This window comes from Vespula vulgaris, chromosome 1 (genome assembly GCF_905475345.1).
Source record: "Vespula vulgaris chromosome 1, iyVesVulg1.1, whole genome shotgun sequence".
NCBI lineage: Eukaryota > Metazoa > Arthropoda > Insecta > Hymenoptera > Vespidae > Vespula > Vespula vulgaris.
Genome location: NC_066586.1, coordinates 9,073,411 through 9,094,268, shown reverse-complemented (window position 1 = coordinate 9,094,268; position 20,858 = coordinate 9,073,411). Strand labels below are relative to the sequence as shown.

At 39.1% G+C, this 20,858-nt stretch overlaps 1 protein-coding gene across 6 annotated transcripts in view; it reads left to right on the top strand.

Moving 5' to 3' along the window:
• Positions 1-20,858, top strand: part of LOC127066936 (transcription factor AP-2-epsilon) — a 136,886-nt gene that overhangs the window by 43,215 nt on the left and 72,813 nt on the right. Inside the window, exons 1-2 of one of the 6 annotated variants that reach the window (XM_051001292.1) lie at positions 3,698-4,390; positions 13,895-14,014. The exons of 2 other annotated variants lie outside the window; for them this stretch is intronic. In XM_051001292.1, the coding sequence (XP_050857249.1) occupies positions 13,952-14,014 (63 nt within the window). In that variant the 5' untranslated portion in view covers positions 3,698-4,390; positions 13,895-13,951. Of the gene's footprint in view, positions 1-3,697; positions 4,391-13,889; positions 14,015-20,858 lie in introns of those variants that run through there. 3 more of the 6 variants (XM_051001283.1, XM_051001272.1, XM_051001300.1) reach the window with 3 other exon arrangements.

The following is a 20,858-nucleotide window of genomic DNA, read 5'->3' as shown; positions in this document are numbered from 1 at the left end:
CGCGTGCGCCTCCACAACCTAACTAAGGGGTCGAACTTGTCGACCTTCTGCTTGGTGACGACGCCTTGGAAACGACGGTGCTTGACTCTCTGAAACGATCACTTCGCCGATAGAACGTGTAGTTACGTAAACGAACATGTGAAAAGGATCATCGGGTCGCAGCTCGTATTGTCAATTTTATTAAAATAGCCAACATGCTTACAGGGAATAAGAAATATCTTCCGGTTTGTTATGTTTTCAATTTTTCAAATGTCAGGTATAAAAAAGTACATAACTGTATATATAAGTACTTAATAATAAATTTGAGAGATATTTTATTAGTTGATAATTTATTAGTTAATCGATAGGGTTCTACAACATTTTGCAAGTTTTACAAGATCATACAATTTCGAGTTGTTCAAGTACACGGTTAAGGTACTTGTAATATGTGTTATTCTTTATACGCTTGAATGAAACTTAAGTGGCATTGAATATAAAGTCGTACCACTTACATCTATGCCGTTCGTAACAAAAGTCTTTTAGACTAGACTAAGACGAGTGAGTGGAGATTTGTAAAATGGTAGTTTGCGCAAAGAGGATAAAGATAAACGGAGGAAAATATCAGGGAAAACACAGCTTGCGAAAGGAAGTGATGCATAAATCTTCCGATAATCACATGCGAATTACAAGAATTCGAGGCGAAGTGAGAGAATGTGATCTTTTGATTTTTTTCTTTCTATTGTCTTACGACTGGTATACATAAGTGCCACTTGTACGTTATGAGAGCGTTCATTGCCTATACGATTAGACGCAATAAACTCATTCGTACGAACGTGAATATCAAATCCTTTCCACGATCTCTAAACTTTGCATTATAACCAATTCCGTCGAGAGGTTTCGATGCTCGATTATAAAAACAATTTCACCGTTTCACTCCACCGATTAATTTTATTCCCCGGAATAACGTAGGTACCCTCTAGCGTAGCAGATACAATCGGGAAACAATTGTAGAACTTTTATCATATTCATTCGAGAACATTAATTAAACACTCCACTCGAAATACTCTCGAGTCTAATAGCATCCAATCTGAGAATGGTGATACGTCCGACTAATTAATATCATTGACGAAAGATGGATCCTTTCGAAAAATTCAGAAAAAAGAATTTGATCCTTATCCGTTGAAGTGCTCTTGGAGTGAAGGTCGAGAGGTGGTCCCTCGAGGGCCACCACTTGTCGTCGTTTCCTATCCTTCTCGCCTGGATTATGTCAGCGAAGTAAGGAGTCAGAGACATCGTAGAAAGAGAAGGAAAAAGAGAAATGAAGATTCTTCTTAGGAGAGGGCAGAACGAACTCGGAGTGGATATAGGCACCGACCGGCTTAATACTTTGTCTTTCCCTCGAAGAGAGGGAAGTTCTTGGGCGAACCCCCGTCGGCGAAAAGAGTTTCTAGCTCCTGGTGATTGGTGTAAGTTAGCCCTCTGGGCAGAGAAAACGTTCGGATAGGCGCATGCGCCGACAAGCACGAGAATCCCCCTTTTGCTTTAGGGTTAGCCGCGGTCCTCCCTGCGGCCAACAGCCCAGGATGACACGCCCCGGGCTACCAGATCAATAAGATCCCTTATACCTACCTACCTCTTTGGTTACGCCCTGAGATACTATGCCTCGTATTCGATCCGTGTACCGCATACGCTTTCCTACGATCAAGCACGTCAATGAGTTTTATCGGGACGAAGATTTTCGAAATTTGTAAAATGTGTTCTCTCTCTCTCTCTCTCTCTCTCTCTTTGTCTCTATTTCTGGACATTCACAATATTTCACAGGTATATGTTTCGTCTTTCATCTTCGTCGACGTATTCTTTCGTTACACTTTCCTACATTGTTTCGTTACTACATCCATCTCATTATTACAGTGGCTATAATAATGCTTTCCGTACGAACTAAAAACACATTGTTCCGCCGTTTTTATATTATTTTGCACACGTATTCTCTTCAATAAAAATTGTACACTTTCTAAACCGAGTTAGCACGGCTACTACGAAAATAAAGCGACGAGACACGCGTTTCAATCCTTTAAAATGAGCTCCATGTCAGATATTTCGTAACACGTGGCGGGTTGCCCGACTACACGTTAAAATATAAAAAGAAGAGGACAAAAAATTATGTCTACTTTCGCAGAGGCAAATTTGATGTTTCACTTTTATACGTTTAACTCGAATTATTAGAAAATGTTTACCGTGACCGTCTTTTTAGAAAAGAAATCTCCCCTGGCTGGTTAACTTTGGGTTAGATAGATCAATTGCAGAGACGATTTATGAAAAAGAAAAAGAATTTTTTTCTTTGGACTATATCAGATAATGCCATTTTTGTAACAATTAATTGAATAATCGGAAGAATGAGAATGTAACGATTTTTTCAAAAGCGAATCAATAGTTATAATTTCTGTCGTTCGTAAATCCAAAACAACTAGTTATTTAGAACCCGTGATACTGAAGGAGAAAAGAGAAAAAAAGAAGAAAACAAGAATTGGCATAGGAAGCGTAAAGAGATGACCGCGCGTTCGAGCTATAGCGATGACCGCATCTCGTTAAAAGACCTCCCTTCCAATTTCGCCAGGTCGATCTGAAATTTTCTTGTAAGCTCGCGTGTACGCCCTGGGCTGTCACGATTCGGAGCTAACTGCCGCGTTCGTACAACCGATTCAGGAATTCCTCGTAACGTAATTTCATCGTCGGAATTCCTGTTCTTGCATCTCTTATGCATATACAGAAACATTCGGTACCAGAGGCTACTCTTTCGCGGTGGCACTTCAATTTCGACTGGATGTCTATCCACCGTCTAATGCGTCTCTCATTAGCGATCTACATTTCCGTCAAGCCGACCGACTCCTAGCCGCTGTAATTTACACGATTCCGGTGGCGGTGCGTGTTTCTACGTTTCTACCTACAATACCGGCTATTTTCTCGACAATATTTGACGAATTTTAACTTCTAACGCATACTTATAAGTATGTACGATGCAGTGGATTTGTTTCTTTTTGCAGATGTCCTATCAGGATAGATCTTATTTCGGTTGTATTCTTCAATTAAAAAATGTCAAATTTCAGCTAACGTTCCAGGAAGAGTTGCATACCTATCAAAAAGAACTTATTTAAAATAATCAAAGAAATTATCGTCGGGCGCAGTATCCAACCTCTATATCGTACTCGGCTGAACTGCGCGTCGGATGATCCGACGGCCGGGTGCAAGACGGATAAAGCATCGAGGAGAAGTAGAAAGAACTGAAAGGGGGATTGAGAAGCCGATGGAAGGAGGTATGAGTTGGGGGCTCATCCTTTATTTCAAAAATAAAATCGCAACGACGTTTATCCGTGAAGTTCGTAGTGATAGAGAGAGAAAGAGAGAAACGAGATAGTTCGTAGGAAGGATCGAACCAATGAGAAGTCTGCTGGGCGTCTTGGTAAACAGTACGGGAAAAGGCAAGCGATGAGACGATTGGGTCGCTGTTGGGACCGGTTGACCAATCGGAACGCTACTCTCGTTGATCCTGGCCTTAAGGCCCGTCCCAAGACCCCACCACTTTGTCTCTTCGACTCTCGCGTCTATCTGGTAGCTAAGGCCCCGCGGGCGCCCGCGGGCGCAGTAACCCTCGAGTCTTCTTGCGTGTACGACGGTTTAAGGGGAATACCTATACAAAGGTCTCGAGATATCAGGAAACAATATCCAGCGTGCACCGGTAACTCAATACGTCTATGGTGCCTTCGTTCTTCTTCATCCTACTACTTGCGCCGTCCTTATCTCACTCACGAGCTTGTGCACCACCTTGCCCACGCGTTATACTTCGAGCTAGCTCTTACGTCCTCGAGGCTCTGAGTCAAGGCAAAGAGGAAAAGTGTGGCATTAGTTTTATGGATGGACGGATGGCGCTTCGAATTTACATAGAACGCATCGAATCGAGATTGCTCCGATAATTTGATTTTCGACGGAACTATCGACGAATTTTTAGTGTTTCCTTTTTCCTTCTTGAGCTACTTGAGAGGAGAACTTGTTTTATTCCGAATTCGTTGTTATTGTACTTCTTGGTGACAGTAAATCCTTTAACAAAAAGTGGACTCGAATAGTTTTCATTTTTACGATACCATTGAGATTTTTAAAGTGGTGCGTGCACAGTGTCTTTCAGTGTGAACACAGGCGATTCTTTAAACGGACTCGATAGAGTTTACATTAGACATTTTGTTTACATGCGAACTATGCATCAACGACGTGATTAAGCAAATCCGAGTAAATTATTTGTACTCGGCGATACAAACCGTGCGCGTTGCCGTTAATGCAGATTTAAGAACAAACGTGTACTTTACGAGGAAGCCGAATGCCGAACCTAGACTACTACAACACCGCGAGAATGCATCAAATGGTAAACTCTTTTCAAGATACAATAGATTATTTTATTTAGTTAGAGCTTCGCTTCGCAAAAATACAGCACAAATTTATTCATTAAATTGAACGATACTTTAGGAGACACGCATCGTCTTACATACGATTGGGTGATCGACGAACTAGAAAAGTTGCTCTTGGCAAATGATATCGATTCTCGTCGTATATCTAACACTACATTTATCATAAAACCTACGCGGCGATTGCTTGCATGCAGCGAGTTGAATAGCTTCTAGCAGTCTCTTGATTTAATATCGCCATTAATTAATTACTATGAAACCAGAAGTGTTTAATTAACGTCACGCTAATTACTACTTTATCTAATATACCGCAGCCGGTCGTGCACGAGAAGAGATCGCGCGCGTGCGCACGGGCGACCATAGAGAAAAGAGAAGGAAGAAGAACGAAGCGATACGTCACGCACCCCCGGGACGCGTTTAAGTGAAATAGATATGTCAGCCTTATGGAATATAAGTTCATAAAATTGAGCGGTAAATCATTCAAGTAGGAGTAAGAAAGAGAGAAAAAGAGAGAAAGGGAGAGAGAGGGGGAGGGGGGAGAGAAAGGAAGATGAAGGAAGAGAGGGCAAATTTTCTTTGTAAAAGGTATGCACATAGCGGGGGCAACTCGCCAGACGCCATAATGACAGGCTTTAAAGAGGAACTCGTAAAATCTTGCCACAATGGAATCATTCTTGTATGTACCTAGTTCGCGAATGTTTCGATGGTGTTCCCCTATATGGAGCGCATATCGTGTGGATTCACCATCACGAAACAATCCTCTTGACTATTCTTCGTTTTTAACGAAGATAATATTTTTCTTAACAATTTGATAATCGCATCATTTGTAATATGCAAAAGTGAGTCGATTGATGACTTCAAGAAATAAACAAGGTTTGTAAACTTTGACAAAGACAGAAGTTAATATTGCAAGTGAAAATGCCTTTCGTAGAAAACAGAGATACAAATCTCAATATTCGAATGAAATACTCATCTTAGCATGGCCGATATTTATGTCAATTAATCATTTCTATGTCTATATTTTCTATGTACCTATGTATATCTTTTTTTCTCTAATGTATATAATCAAATTCAAAAATCAAGATTCAAGTTCCTCATTTTCATTACTTATAAATCTTATTTGTTTACATATATCAAAAGAGAAAGGGATGGGGAAAGATCTTATTACGTTGTTAATCGGTCTGCGAATTCACGCGAAAGACAGCACGAACAACGATTTCGTTGTTGCTGTTGGCGCCTTCGATGTTTTACGATCTCCAATTACTTCTTTCGCCTCGCTTCGTGGCCACGTTTCATCGCGTACATGTAAATATATATATGTAGAGGTGTACTTGTTTAGCCCTACGTGCACGCGATCACAGCCCTTTCGTATCTTTCTCGATTACCTAGACATCCTGGTCATCGACAATGCATGGATATGTACATTCGATCGATCATCCGTGGATCATCGATCTTTCTTCCACTTAACGCCGTATATACAATGTACATACATAGGTACATAGCATGCGTACATGCATGCGAAACGTTCATGAAATATTGCATTACGATTTTAAGAATCCATCTTAAATGATAAACGAAGACCTCGCTAACGCGTCAGATAATTAATTTGTATATTGTTGTAAATCATCGGTAAAATATTCTAAATATTCAAGAATAATTCATTCTTAAAAACGATAGTTTTTTATTTTTCTATCCAGCATAGCTTCTCGAAGTTCGGCTATCAATTTTCGAAACATCCAGTACCTATTGACGTAGGCGTGCAGAAAAGATTCCACAGGGTAAAATATGTAAGTACGACCTAGCGTCGGAACATAACTTCTGAGTTCTGACGTTTCAATCAGCAGCGCCTTGCGTTTTATTTCTCGACGACTACTTTTGTTTGACGTAGAAGGACTTTTCTACTTGCGCGTCTCACGCTGACACGTTGACACACGACAGGATAGAATCGATCGTTTCTCGTCCCGACTGACGAAACGTTTCGAGAGATACGAAGATTCGAGAGAGAGAGAGAGAGAGAGAGAGAGAGAGAGACGAAAAACATTGTTAAATTTGCAATACGATTTATTCTTGCGTTCTAGAAGATCATCTGGACGAAAGTTTACTCTCAAGAAAGGTAGACTCCATAGTTTTGTCATTCTTTCGAAAGTGAATGTCTATAGGAATGGGAAAATATTAAGTGGCCATTTCTGCGTACCATTAAAGAAACATAAATCAGGCTCAGGTAGCTGTTGCACGGGCCGACTTTATGGAGAACGATTGTAAAGCTCGTTAACACCTGTATTAATGACAATACCTTGGAGGTTCTAACAAGCGGTTTGTAAGTCAATAGGCGGATGAGTTGTCAACGCTTTTGGGATTCTAGTTTGCTGAAAAATCTAACGAATCTTCATTTCAAATAACAGAAACAATTATTATTGGAAAACATATAAACATTCGAAATAACAAAATTATATCGAAATGATTAAACTTTTAATCGTCAAAAGCACGCATCAAGTTTGTCAAGTCATTCATTTTGATTTTGAAATTCGGTCACGTAAACAGTTCTACTTAAGGGGAGAAAGAAAAGAAATAAATGAAGACTACTCGAAAAGTTGTAGAGAGAGAGAGAGAGAGAGAGAGAAACGAAGATGCCGGAAAAGGAAAGAATACAGGAAAAAAAGAAAGAAAAAGAAAAGAAACACGAAGAGGCCCGTTTCTTTCACCTGTGCCACCGCGAGCAATAAATAACCGCCAGCTTAGCTGATTTTACTGCCGTGGTGTTTGGGTGATCCCAATAACGCCGACTCGAAGAAGGGACCAATAATGCGAAGAAAACCAATCTTCGCGCTAACTAGCCATTCAAAGCGGCCGAATTGCCAGACACAAGTACTTGGAGAGACCCTGGTTAACCTCTGAACGAAACGGTTTCGAAGCTATTTCAAGTATTAAAGAATTCGCGATTTAATGTCATAACCCACGTGGTTGGAAAGTTGCATACTTTGGAATGCTTATAATTTTTTTTATGAAGAGCTTGAACGAAAAGTATTTTTAGTGCTAAAATTTCTTATGTGGTCTTTCAACGATATCGAAAATTTGGAAAAATTTCTTTTAAATTAGTTCAACGAATAGAGATATATCCGCTGTTCTGTACGTCGAGAAGCTATGCAGTACATCGATAATTTTCACGCTAATCTTTTTCATCTTCTTGTTAATATATTTATCGATCCGTAACGGATAGTATAAGGAAGACAACGCTGAAGAACTAATCTTATTTAATGTGAATCTTATCAGAATCACGTTTTATTCTGACGCGTACACGAATCTTGTATCTATATAATAACTGTTTAAATTCCGGTAGTAGTCATCCTCACGAACGGTAGCCTCTAATCAATCTAATTTCAGGTTTCTCCGCCTCAATGTGGGCCAACACTGGTATTATTCCGTAATTGTAATGGAAAGGAATGTTGCGCGTTCGCTCTTTAAGACAGTCTCGCTCAGAGATTCGCCTCTGCCGAAACAATTTTATGTCTTACACCTTTGCCATTTCTCTTTCTTTCTTTTTTCTTTCTTAATCTTTTTTTATTATAGCTATCTCTTTCTCTTGATTACCACCCGCTATTATCTGAAGCAACGCACGCTCGATTTCAACATGTGATTACGAGCGTTGTGTGCTCCTCGCATTCCATTTGTTATTTTATACTTTTTCTCCATCGTACGTGAATTGTTTCCGAATAGACTTTTTGACAACGTTCCTGAACCGTCGTTGAAAACTTTTCAAATGGATCGATTCCTTTCGTTACAATCTGTTGTATCTTCTACTTCATAGATGGGAACTGGCGATTTGCAGTCCGCATGCTGTCCGCGTCTTTACTTGTAAGGTGAGACAAAATAACCTCACTATTCAACATCGCCGTGCTTCGTAAGCTGCGCGGCTTTTGTTTCTATCATTTATTTTTTTCTTTTTCTTTTATACAAATATCAAAGTTTCGATCGTTATTTACATCTTTATACTAACAAAAAAAAAACAAAAAAGCATTACTAATAAAAACTGCTATTCGGAATTTTTAAACGATAATATCTCAAAAGTCAAAGAGTGACACGCAGGGTTTTTCCTTTCGATTATAAATATAATAACTATATTCTATCCATCACTATTCTATACCGGATAAGGTGTGAGGGAAAGACCTCCTCGTGAGCTGCACGGTTTTTGTTTTTAAGTACGGAGTAATGGCTAGTAAACTTAAATAGTGGGGGAATAAATTGATTGATGGTGGGGACCGTGTGGCCCGCGGCAAAGAAGAAGTTGCCCATCTACGTCCTACTCCATAAATTTAGCTCGTCTTCAATTGTTACGTTGCTACTTTTAAATGTTTATAAAAACATTTTTTTTATTTAACTTGTTGTCGAAAAGAAACGATTACAAAATTTTGTATCGATCGGAAACAAATCTTTTCACAGAAACTCGTAATTAAACGTAATATGCTGTTTGACAAGCAATAAACTTTTTCGTTGTAAATACAATTCGACGATAATCGAACGATTAACATTGATTTCACCAGCGTTGAATTTATTTCACACTGGTACTTTACCGTGATAATAAAATTTCTATCACGCGAACGATCATGTTAATTGTCGGCCTCGATTTTTATGAAAGAAAATGAACTGTCATGAAACGAACACAGAGAGAGAGAGAGAGAGAGAGAGAGAGAGGAATAAAATAAAAATAGTAACAACGTTCGAGGCTGGCGTTGTTGAGACGCGTGGGCTTCCTATAGAGAAAAAAAATATTAAAAAAGACGCCAAACGATAGCGACGTTTAATATGAAAATATTTTCGATTTAAATGGAAATCGTGACCGAGTTTAGCGTTTTATAATGCAGAGATAAAGCTTTGTAACCATGGAAAATTGGCAGTTTGCGTGACCGCGTCTCTTCATTTGGCGGCTCGTTCGTTCGGCCAGCCAGAAACGAGCAATTAACTCATTGTCGCACGATAATTAAATCGTTCACGGTGGAAAAGTGGTTAAATACTGGGCAGCAAGTAAATCATTGGAACTTATTACTGTTATCGCCTTTAACCATACGGTAGTAAATGCTCTCACATCGCCGGTATAGAATAATAGCGGCCTATAAAATTGGCGTTTCGAGAAAAATTAATCTGTTACGTTCGTAAGCACTTTGTTTTACATTTATCTCAACAACGACATCGTTCGTACGAAGGGACAAAGTAAAGATCGCTTGGAGCACTTTCGATATATTGTATCTTCTCGTCCCGATATAACTTTATCGTTTAACCAAGAGAAACAAATTTTTTCGCATTTAGAATTATTCTCGATTCGTTCTCATCAGGCAATTCTCATTAGGCGTATCCAAGCGTTTCGGAAAAAAAATATTATTACGGATCGTTACGATAGAGGATGAGATTACAGATCATGGTGTTTGCTTTAAAGGGGGTAGGAAGGAAAGGAGTAGAAAAAGAAGAGGAGGATTATCTCGTTCGAGAGTAAATAGGTACAATTACTGTGTATCGAAAAGAGAGGTGCTTGGAAAGCGAAAAAATGAAACGAAGAGAAAGAGCCAGAGACAGAGAGACAGAGAGAGCGAGCGAGAGCGAGAGCAAAAACGAGAGCGAGAGAGAGAGAGCGAGAGCGAGAGAGAGAGAGAGAGAGAGAGAGAGAGAGAGAGAGAGAGAGAAACAAAGACGAAAGTAGAGAATCGTCGCAAAAGTGTCCACAGAAATGTCCGCGTTTCCCTGAAAGGCACCACCGTTTGTGGTTTACCGATGGCCAGGCGAAATGATCATCCGAGCTAGAAAACAGCTCGGTAAATAGCGCTGCACCCCTCGTTAACTCGATTTAATGGCACGTCGTTAGCAGTCGTATACTCGATGCGATGTTGCCCGCTGGTGACCATAAAAAAAGGAGTGCAACTCGGAATTTGGGATCCTTGGAATCGTTAACGCTCTAGACGGAATCGGAGCGTACCAGAGTATCACGTTAGGGTACCTTACCGGTTCTCTCATCCGATTCTAAATTTCTCTTTTTCTCGCTCGCTCGCTCGATCTATCGAGAGCAATAACTATAAAAAAAATCATACCAAGAGATAGCAGGTATTAAAAAAACTTTCCATTCGAAAATAATGATATTATGTACGATTATTTTTCATCAAATTAAGAAATTAAAGAAATTTTCCACTTGAAAAACATAGTTTTGATGTTTGATGTGTCTAATCGATTGAGTTTATTAAATATGAATTACAATTAAATATGATTTACTGAAAAATTAATAGATATTTACACTGAGACAATATTTATTACTTATAAAAAAAACAAGATGTAGAAGAAATGTTTTTTTTTTCAAATAAAATAAAAAGGGGTAAACAGGAGAGAAGAAAATAAGAATCATATTTTACAGAAGAGAGAGAGAGAGAGAGAGAGAGAGAGAGAGAGAGAGAGAAGAACGATACGAATTTGTAGAAACTCACTTGTTACGTTTCTCGAACGATCCACAAGCAGGTAGCTAGTGGTCTTCTCGACTAACCGATCTCTTCTGGACCAAAATATGTATGCTAAGCCCTTCTCGACTCGGTCCACGTTCCAACAACACGTATGGCACGACACGGCACGGTGAGAGACGTGAGCACGCGCGCGTGCGCCCACACACACGCAAGTTTATGCGCCTGCGCGCACAAGCTTGTGGGCATACCAGAATTCTCGACAGCCGAATATCGCCGTGTAGCATCCGCGCATAGAAGCGCATTATGAATATTCAACCGGATGCCTGGCATGGCCGCGTTCAGATTCATTATTCATTTCTGCAGCAACGTTTCTGTGTTTTCCGCCAGCACGGAACGCGTCAGGAAGAAGCATGAGAAAGAAAGAAAGAGAAAGAGGAAGGGAAAGTGAGAGAATGATCTTTCTTGTCTTCTGACTTCTCGTCCTGTTTTCTTCGTCCTCGTCCTTTTTGTTTCTCATTCTTCTTCTTTTTATTCTTTCTTTTTTCCTCCTCCTATTCCTGAGATATATATATATATATATATATATATATATATATATATATATATGTAGAGAGGGAGAGAGAGAGAGAGAGAGAGAAAGAGGGGGGGGGGGGGAAGAAAAAGAAAAGAAAAAAAGAGATCTTCGTCTTTTCTCACTTCTTCTTCATCATCATCTTCTTATTATATCTTTTTTCTCCAACCTATCTTTGAGAGAAAGAGAAAGAGAGAGAATGTAAGAGAGTGATCTTTCTTCTCTTCTCACTTCTCTTTCTGTTTTCTCTGTCCTCGTCTCTTTTGTTTCTCCTTCTCCTTCTTCTTCATCATCATCTTCTTCACCTTCTTATTCTACCTTTCCCTCTCCATCGTATCCCGAACCCATCCTCCGTCGTTTTATTCGTCGGTCGGAAGAATGCGCTTCGTTCAGCCTAATAATCGCTTCCAGACGGGGTGGAAGAGGGTAAAGGAGTGAGGACGCTTATGCAACGGTCTCCGTAAAAAATTTTTTGGATTCCATCGTGGAACGAACGATCCCTCTCTCTCTCTCATTCAGATCAGACGAGAGAGGAATAGATCGAAAGGCTGGAATTATTATCGAGGCGATCTATGATTTCGCCAATTCGATCCAGTCTTTATCTTACCTGGCATTCTTAGGATTCGCATCGTGGAAAGGATCAAAGATTTTGGAGTCGCAAATTTCGAACAACTGCTCACAGTTTCTAGGGCGATTTCGTGCTGCATGAAGCTGACTCCGCGGAATCTTAGATGGAGTAGATTAGACGCAGAACGGACCAGATTGCGAAATAAAAAGAAGAGATTGCGAAAGGGTGACGTTGCATTTCTAAATTAGCTTTACGACTTTGAAAATGTCCATTAAAGGGGGTCTTTCATTTTTTCAAATTATTCTCATAGTTAACGAAAAAAAGTTATAGAAAAGCAAATCAGTAATCGTTAATCGATTATGTTAATGTCAATAAGAAAAAAGAATATCACTTCACATTATTGCAGTAATTCGTAAAGTCTTAAAGTGTATAAAATCTTTGAAATCGTCATTGATGTCTGATAAGAAGCAATATGATCGCAATTAAAAGGATAAAGCTGAATGATGAGAATTAATCTTAATTTACTACTATACGACTCTCGAACGACACGTGCGTTCGCGCGTTTTGCGACCCCAGTCTCTCTCTCTCTCTCTCTCTCTCTCTCTCTCTCTCTCTCTCTCTCCTGTCTCTATCTCTCTTTCTCTTAGCTATATCGTCGGATCTACTGATATCTGCAAATATAATCGCTTTGGACCGAAGCGTCCTTTATATGTATAATCCACGCCGTCTCCCCTATAACACCGTATACGCCATCTCCAATTTCGTATTATTAGTTCTGAGAACGCGTATAAGTATCGCAAAGCATCTGTACGATGCTATGCAAATTTGGCGGGACTTAGAACGTTTAGAGATAACGTGCATCGATTCGTCCGATCCCCGTGGATGTTTGAATCTTTGGGGATGCCGATTTTCTCTTCCAGATACGTAATATTAGATCGTAATTTCACAGTATATAGGATACAAATCGCTTAGAAATAATCCCAAAGTGATATGAATTTTATTTTAACAGAAACATTTTAAAATCGATCAATTATAGTTCACTCAGAAAAAAATAGGATCGATAACCGAAAGTCTATTTATCGTAAAACTTATTATGTTTTGTTTTATCACTATCTTTATATTTTTCTCAATAAAATATCGTATACATATTTTGTATAAGTTATATAAAGAAAACGCGGAGAAGTGAAAAGCGATAGAAATTATGTAAGAAAGCATAGAGGAAATTAAGGAATACCCGCTGCGATCCCGTGCTTACGATCGAAACCGTTTCTCGATCCTTTAAAAATCCGATCGTTGATCTTTCCACTGCAGGATTCCAACGCGGAATCCTTACCGAGTAATTGCCAGAGCGCTCCTCATTGCTCGGTGACGACGAATCGTTTTTCAAAGGAACGTCAAAACGCATTCAAAGGCATTGTGGAAAGGCTATGTCAATAATCATTTTGAAATTAGCATTCTATCGTGACGGTTCCTCTCAACAGGGTCTGGCTACGACTAGAGATAGAAAAATTGCCGATTTCTCGGGCATTATAATCGAATAGCATTACATTAGCACAAATTTTACATAATGGAGGTTACAAAAAACCGGAAGTAAAAGTTTTCTGTATTAAGAGAAACAGAAACTTTAAGAGTGTATGAAAAGCAGATGAATAACTTTGGAGTTGGTTGGAATTGGAAAAGAAAGGGTGTTAAAAATGCCAATACATATTGTTAAATTCTCATTCGCTTAGAATTATGATAATACGGAATGTCTACCATTGATGACGTTAACTAGTATTTCGTTTGATTTCAAATTTCGCATATTTGAATGAGGAATTGTCTCGAATATTCTTTTGTACTAGCGAAATTCCGTTCGATTGCTAACTAAGTGTTTGGTTTTGTTCTAGGTAAGTTGTGACCGAAGAACGGTGCTCGACCTTTGGATAATATTTTGGCGATAGAGTTCAAAATGACGTTCAGGTGCATGCCGGCCTTTCAGACACTCGGAGCGGGCGACTGCGGAACGTCTTGGGTGAGTTCGAGAGATGGACTTACGTAAATCGACTTGTTTAGTTAGTTACGTCTCGGTTCCTTGCGATCTCGCGAGAATCGATCTCGCTTTATAGTATCTCTTCTGACCTTTCCCAACATTTCTGATCATTTCCATAGCGCGGAATATACACAAAATATCGGTGTTTATTTCGAGGTATTATAAACATTAACTTTTATTTATATACATATATATTTATCTCCGCCACGTTTTTCACCCTTATCGATGAATGCTTCTTAAAGGAATAATTAATGTGATTGGCAGTGAAGATAATGACGTTGGCTGACCTTTACCACGTTAGACCACCCATCGCGTCCAGCTATGTATTCGAGAGCTCGCGTTCGACACTTAAACCGGATTTTGTACTACAATATAATCGTCGTGTTATCGTCGCGATTTATTCTTCGCCTTTTACGTCGCTTTAAATTCAGTTCGACTCTTCTATCGAACGTTTGTAATTAACAATTTTAATTTCTCATAGAAATTCTAAAGAGAAAGAATGTCGTTCTTTCATCAAGAAAATTATTTTCTATCTTCGTTACCCATAACGACAAAAAAGAAAGAATAAAATAAAAGCGGAGTAGCTAAGATTATAAATATTATCTATGAAAAAAGTGATCTCTTTGGAAAAAAAAAGAAAAGACAAATAAATGTAACAACAATAGCACCGATTACATCGACGTTTCAAACTAAAACGATAGATCGTCTAGATTGTTCTTGAGACAGTGTCAAATCTTTAATAGTTGATCACGAGCAGTCGCGCTTTCTCTGAAGCTGAATAAGAGGAGAACGGGAAAAGCATGTTGGAAGAAGCCATTTGCTCGGAGATAATAATGCCCGTGCGCAAAGAAAGATTCAAGGATGATGGTTGCCGTGGGTCTTGCGTCGGTCGACTTAAAACTTCTTCTAGGTACCTTAGCGAATTTCAAGCCTTCCTTCTTATTCTCATTCCGTTGTTATTACTTTGTTCCCTTTTCTCCTTCTTCGCCACCCCTCACCGTCTCTCTCTCTCTCTCTCTCTCTCTCTCTCTCTCTCTCTCTTCCTTCTCTCTCTTTCTCTCTTTCTCTCTCATCTTCCGTCCCTCTTTCCAAGGCAAGTAAATAACTCCTCATCGTTTACTTACCCTACCCCCAAGTTTATAATGGAGATTATCTTATTTGTGTCGAGACTCGTCTTTCTCTTCAGTAAAGTCGCAGTACGTGGGTGGAGGCGAAAAAGTTGCGTGGCGAGACGAAAAAAGAAAAGGGGAAAGGAAAAAGAGTATAAAAATGGGAAAATCGCGAGCAAGAGAGAAAGAAGGTCACCTAAATGATTTTCTTTTACTTTTCTCTTCCTTATTTTTTCTTCTAAAAAGGGGAAGCCAATGGAGACATGAAAAAAGAAACGACCGAAGTTTAATTCTCCGTTTCTTATTCTCCTTTCAACGACAAAATTGCTTCATGTCTTGAAAGAGAATGATGTAGAAATTACGAGTCGATTAACACGTTTTTCGTCGTGATTATAATCGTTGATAAATTTTTTAAAGATATTTAAGGAATGACCCTTTATGTCATTTTCAAATTGTCTACAAGATTTATAGAAGACAATAAATGTATCAATTGATTCGATATTAATTTGATAAAACGAACGCGTTAAGATCACCAATGAAAAAAGGAAAAAATTATCTGATGTTAATGACTATAAAATTCATCGAGTATATCGTAAAAAGCTTTTTGAGATTACACCTTACGTATCGAATGTTACAAAAGGTGCAACGCGCTCGTTGCATTTAGAAGATGAATCGCGATCGAGCACGAGCTCGCCGATACTCCGTACGACTCGCGATACAAATGATCGTTATTATATTAGTTTCACTCACTCAGCGAGGGGGCCAAGCAATATACCCCCCGTATATAAGCCACTTATTACGAGCGCCGAAGAACGAAAGAGAACCGATATCAATGCCAACTACGAGAACGAACACGTATTTCCAAATAAAAATGTCGAACTCGCTCTCGTTTCTCTCGGTTGCTTTATATAAACAAAACGTGAAACATTTTTCCTCTTCCCCCTATTCTTCCTCTCTCTCTCTCTCTCTCTCTTCCAGCGCACAGACGTTTCTCATTTCCATTTTATACTTTATTATCTAACCTCAGAAAATCATTGATCTCACATAGCACAGATTAAAAGCAATATTTAGAAATTCTCAAGAGAAAAGATTACGCATTGTTTCTATGGTCAATCTTTTCTACCGCGCTCGACCTTTTTGTGTGGTTTTAATTAAACGCTATATTCCTCGCTGTCTCTCTCTCTCTCTCTCCCCCCCTTTCTCTTTCTCCTCCATGCTCGCCGATGACTCGATGCAATACGTATTTCATTTTCCCTACGATAAACATTTTTCATCGGGAACATGGATAATAAACGACAGGAGAAAATATTCCCGTAGTTTTTCCAACCAGAAAAAGGAACTTGAATCGAGCAGCCATTCGAGTCGAGAATTCGTGCGAATCGCACGTAGTGCTCTGGCTAGTCTACACCTTACAATTATACGAAGTAAAGAGATCCACCCACTCTCTTTTTCTCTCTCTCCCTCTTTTTACGTGATTCTCCACAATCGATGAGTCTTGGGGCTAGTAGGCTACGTTCTCTCTCTCTTTCTCTTTTCTACCGGGTTTCATTATTAATTATCAGCTCACCACTATGTTATTAGTGCACTAGAAAGAAACCAGCTAAGAGAGAAGTCCAACGCGAAAGTCTGCCCTCTTAAGTCACTCGTGATAAATACCAACGTTGCTTTCGTGGTCTTCTACGTTATTCGTCTCTCGTTTATCCTCTCTCTCCCTCCCTCTCTCCCCCTCCCTCCCTCCCCCTTTCTCTCTTATTCGTTCGCTCGATCTGTATATCCGTCTATAGTAATATGTACATATGTACATATCTACGCATATGTACGATCTGCCAGAGGGCTTTTATATGTTTCAGAGTGACACGTAGATGTAATTACTGTTATCAGATAATGGATAGCGTACCTGTTGCACATCGCGATCGTCCGTCCGATATTACCGATTCGAACACCGTAATCTATGATAAAAGTATCACTAATATGCGATGTAGTTATTCCAATAACGTAATAGAGAAAAAGAGAAAGACGGAAAGAGACACAGAGAAAGAGAGAGAGAGAGAGAGAGAGAGAGAGAGAGAGAGCGTGAGTGAGGAAGAGAGATATGACGATAAGTTTTTGCGAAAAGCTCCAAACGAAAAAGAGTCGAATACTTGAATCAGCGACATTCATTAAGATTCTTTCGAATTAGATAAAACTAAATTAAATTACGAGTAGTATCGATTGAATCGTATGGTTTAAAACGAGCAAAAATAGTTACAAAGTATCGTCGCGTCGAACTCAATTTAACATTTCGTATAAAAATTTGTTGAAAAGCAGCAGGCTTGACAATAGGAAAAAAAAGAATAAAAAAGGAAGGAAAAAGCTCAGCAGAAGTTCAACAAATATTTACACGCAGAGAAGAAGTTGGCTGGCTGCGAGCAACTAATCCGTTATCTCATCTAAACAGTCTCATAACAACCTCGCTTGGAAGTGTCCTTCTTCGGGCGCGAAATGCAAAACAAAACTCGCTTATTCGCGCGTACAAAAGACATATGAAAGATATATAAAAAGAGAAAAAGCAAGAAGAACAGAGAAACGGAGAGAAGCAAAGAGAGAGAGAGAGAGAGAGAGAGAGAGAGAGAGAGAGAGTCATCCCCCGAAAGAGCCGCAGGGGCGGCGAGTATTTCGCTAGAATTTACGTAGCGTTTCACGCTGGCTAATACCTCCGTAGTATAATTATAATTAGCGGGCTACGCCTTTCACACCGCCCCTTCGAAACTTTAGCCGGCGGATACCAGCCACGGCATACATATATCCTTCACCTTGATACTCGACGAGACTTACGCGGTCCTCGTCTCTATATCTAATAGTTTATGTTCGAAAAATTTGAGGAATCAGCAAGTTCGAACTTCTTTCATTGAAATTATTAGTTTGTTATTCCATTATAGTGGAATCATTTGATAAATTCTTAATTAAAAATTTTGTTTATTTTAAAATCTATACTTGTACGATGACTTTTTGAATCACAAAGTTCTGCACCAAAATTTGTTTCAAATCAGGTTTTTATAAAGTTAGATGAAGAAACAAATTAAACTCGTAATAACAAACGTTCTCGCAAGACTAGACCGTTTTGTTCATCGGCACGAGATGGAAAACGAGAACCGATAGTCTACCAAGACTCCCTCGGGTTTCCATTTAGCGTCGGACCCCTGCATATAGAGTGCTGCACGCCATGACACACTGGCCAATCGCGTAGAAATACATGGACAGAGATAGATAGATAGGGAGAGAGAGAGAGAGAGAGAGAGAGAGAGAGAGAGAGAGAGAGAGAAACAAGTATCAAAAAAGGGAGAAGAGAGAAGCAACGAATGTCAGAACGATGAGACAAGACGAAGAGAAGGAGAGAAAGAAGAAGGAGACGAAGAAACGGGAAGAGGAGGAGAAGAACAAGGTGGAGTAGAAGGAGGAGGAGAAGAAAAAGGAGGAGGAAGAAGAGGAGGAGGACGAGGAGGAGGAGTGGATCCTGCGCGTGCCTCGCGGCAAAGTCTTGGGCCTCGCGTGCCCAAGCATGGCCTCGTCTCACTATTCGGTCTTCACGGTCAGAGGTCATCATCGAGCACGAGCCACCTTAGGGTTCTCAACCTCTCTCGCGTTACCGAGTTACCAGGGCAAGACTTACGAACCGTCTCATTAACAGCGTTTACGCGTTCCACTCCTGCAAGAGCTCCGATCGTGCCTATCCTTCGAGTCGATCCTTCTTTCGTGACTGGCTCGAGAGCAAGTTCGAGCCGATTTCTTAACTCTTACACGCCCTTTTCCCTCTCGCGAACGATCTTAAGACGGATAGTTTGCTTTAAAAAGACATACATAGGTATAGTTTAGTCATTAAGTACAATTATTTTTATTCAAATCATTTCGATCGAAACTACATTTTGTTTGGATAAGTCATTAATAAAGCCTATAGATGAACGTATGTTATCGATTTTTATTGAATTGTTTACAATCAAGATATAAACTTTTTTCGAAAATCTCAAATAATTCACCTGGTTGTTTATTTTTTTTCTTCGGAGAGTTACATGTTAATGTTGCGCCACTTGTATTAATCATTTAATATCAATTATTATTCTTGAATAAATCCACACGGAACGAAGTACAAACGTATTTAATATTTATTATAGATATACATAAATAATATATGTATCTTAATCCAACTATCTCTATATTTAAAATAATTATAGATGTATATACGCATGTTACACTACGAGTAATAGCTGAATTTTTCTTTACGTTGTTAAATTATAATCCCATAACGACTGATGAAATGACTAGATCATCTATAATCCAAATATATTTCGGAATCTTCGTTAATGACAAGGTGCTTCTCACTTATAGTCGCCCTGTTTTACTCGCGTGATCATCCAAGCGTACCGTCGCCATTGCCGTTACCATCGCCTCCGCCTCCACTATACTGACGGATTAATGATCACTCTTCTCCTCTCGTGGAATTCTCTGCCTTTCTACGTGAGAAACGGAAAACCTTTACATCTTTGTCGCACATCTTAATTTCCTTGGTAAAGGAAATTTCACGTGTCTTACCTAACGTTTCCTTCGTCTTCCGTTTCAAGATCTATCTCAAAGAATAGATCCTATGAGCTTCCACAAATTCGAAGAATCTGACAAGAATCATTTTTGACATGAGAATTGTGTTATTCTCTTCGAGAAGAATCGCTCGACGTCAAAATTCTCTTTCGTGAAGTATTCGTTTGACAGCCGAAAGATTTTTCTTTTATCGTGTAGTTTTTTAAACAAAGTATCACGAAATGACAGTAATTATAGTTGAGTCTGGGATAATCCACTGACTCTCTCTCTCTCTCTCTCTCTCAAGCAACGCATTAAATCGTTTCGAAAGAACGCTATATAACGATCATTAACAAAAGTCTTATAACAGGCCGTTCACAGAATCGAACGCTCGTTCATTTTGCTTAATAACTACAAATTATAGGTTATTGCGACTTCATGGCCTACAACTTCTGTGAATCGGCGTGAGGTAATATCGTATCCAGTAACCTTGATAGTATCTAATACGCGTGTCGACGACGTTAGATAGCGATCGACGTTTTCTTGAAGGACAGAAAAATCATTTTAATGTATGACCTATTGTGTCACATATATACGACGAAATCTTGCTGTTTTATCATTCTCAGATTAAACAAAGTTAGTATTATCAAAACACTTTTAATTACACTATTTTATCTGTTTTTGTTTTCTTTTTCTTCAATTACAAAGGTAAAATATCAAATTCTCTTGATCGTCATCATGATATCGCTATAACATTGAAGCGTCCTTACGCATGGTAATTTTTAATCGTATGTTTAAAGTAGCTGTTGTAGAACCGGTTTACACTCGTCAGGTACGACCGGCTTTCCTACCAAAATTGATGTCCTCTTATAGGTTTCGAGTAACGTTGTAAAATGGCTACGAAGAAGAATTAAAGAACTTAATCGATATAACGTTGAGGTATTAGACATTAAGTAACTCGAGAACTATCTTCACTCGATGTGGAACTTACGCATTTTATTTGAAGTTGTAAATCTTACTCGTCAGATAATACGGATAATATAGATTTCAAGAGATAAATGTAGAGATCTATAATTTCAGCTGCGTAAACTTATCCGATAAAAAGCAGATGTCGGTAATATAGTCGGTAAGTAAGATTCCTATATCTTGAACGGAGTACTGAACCACCA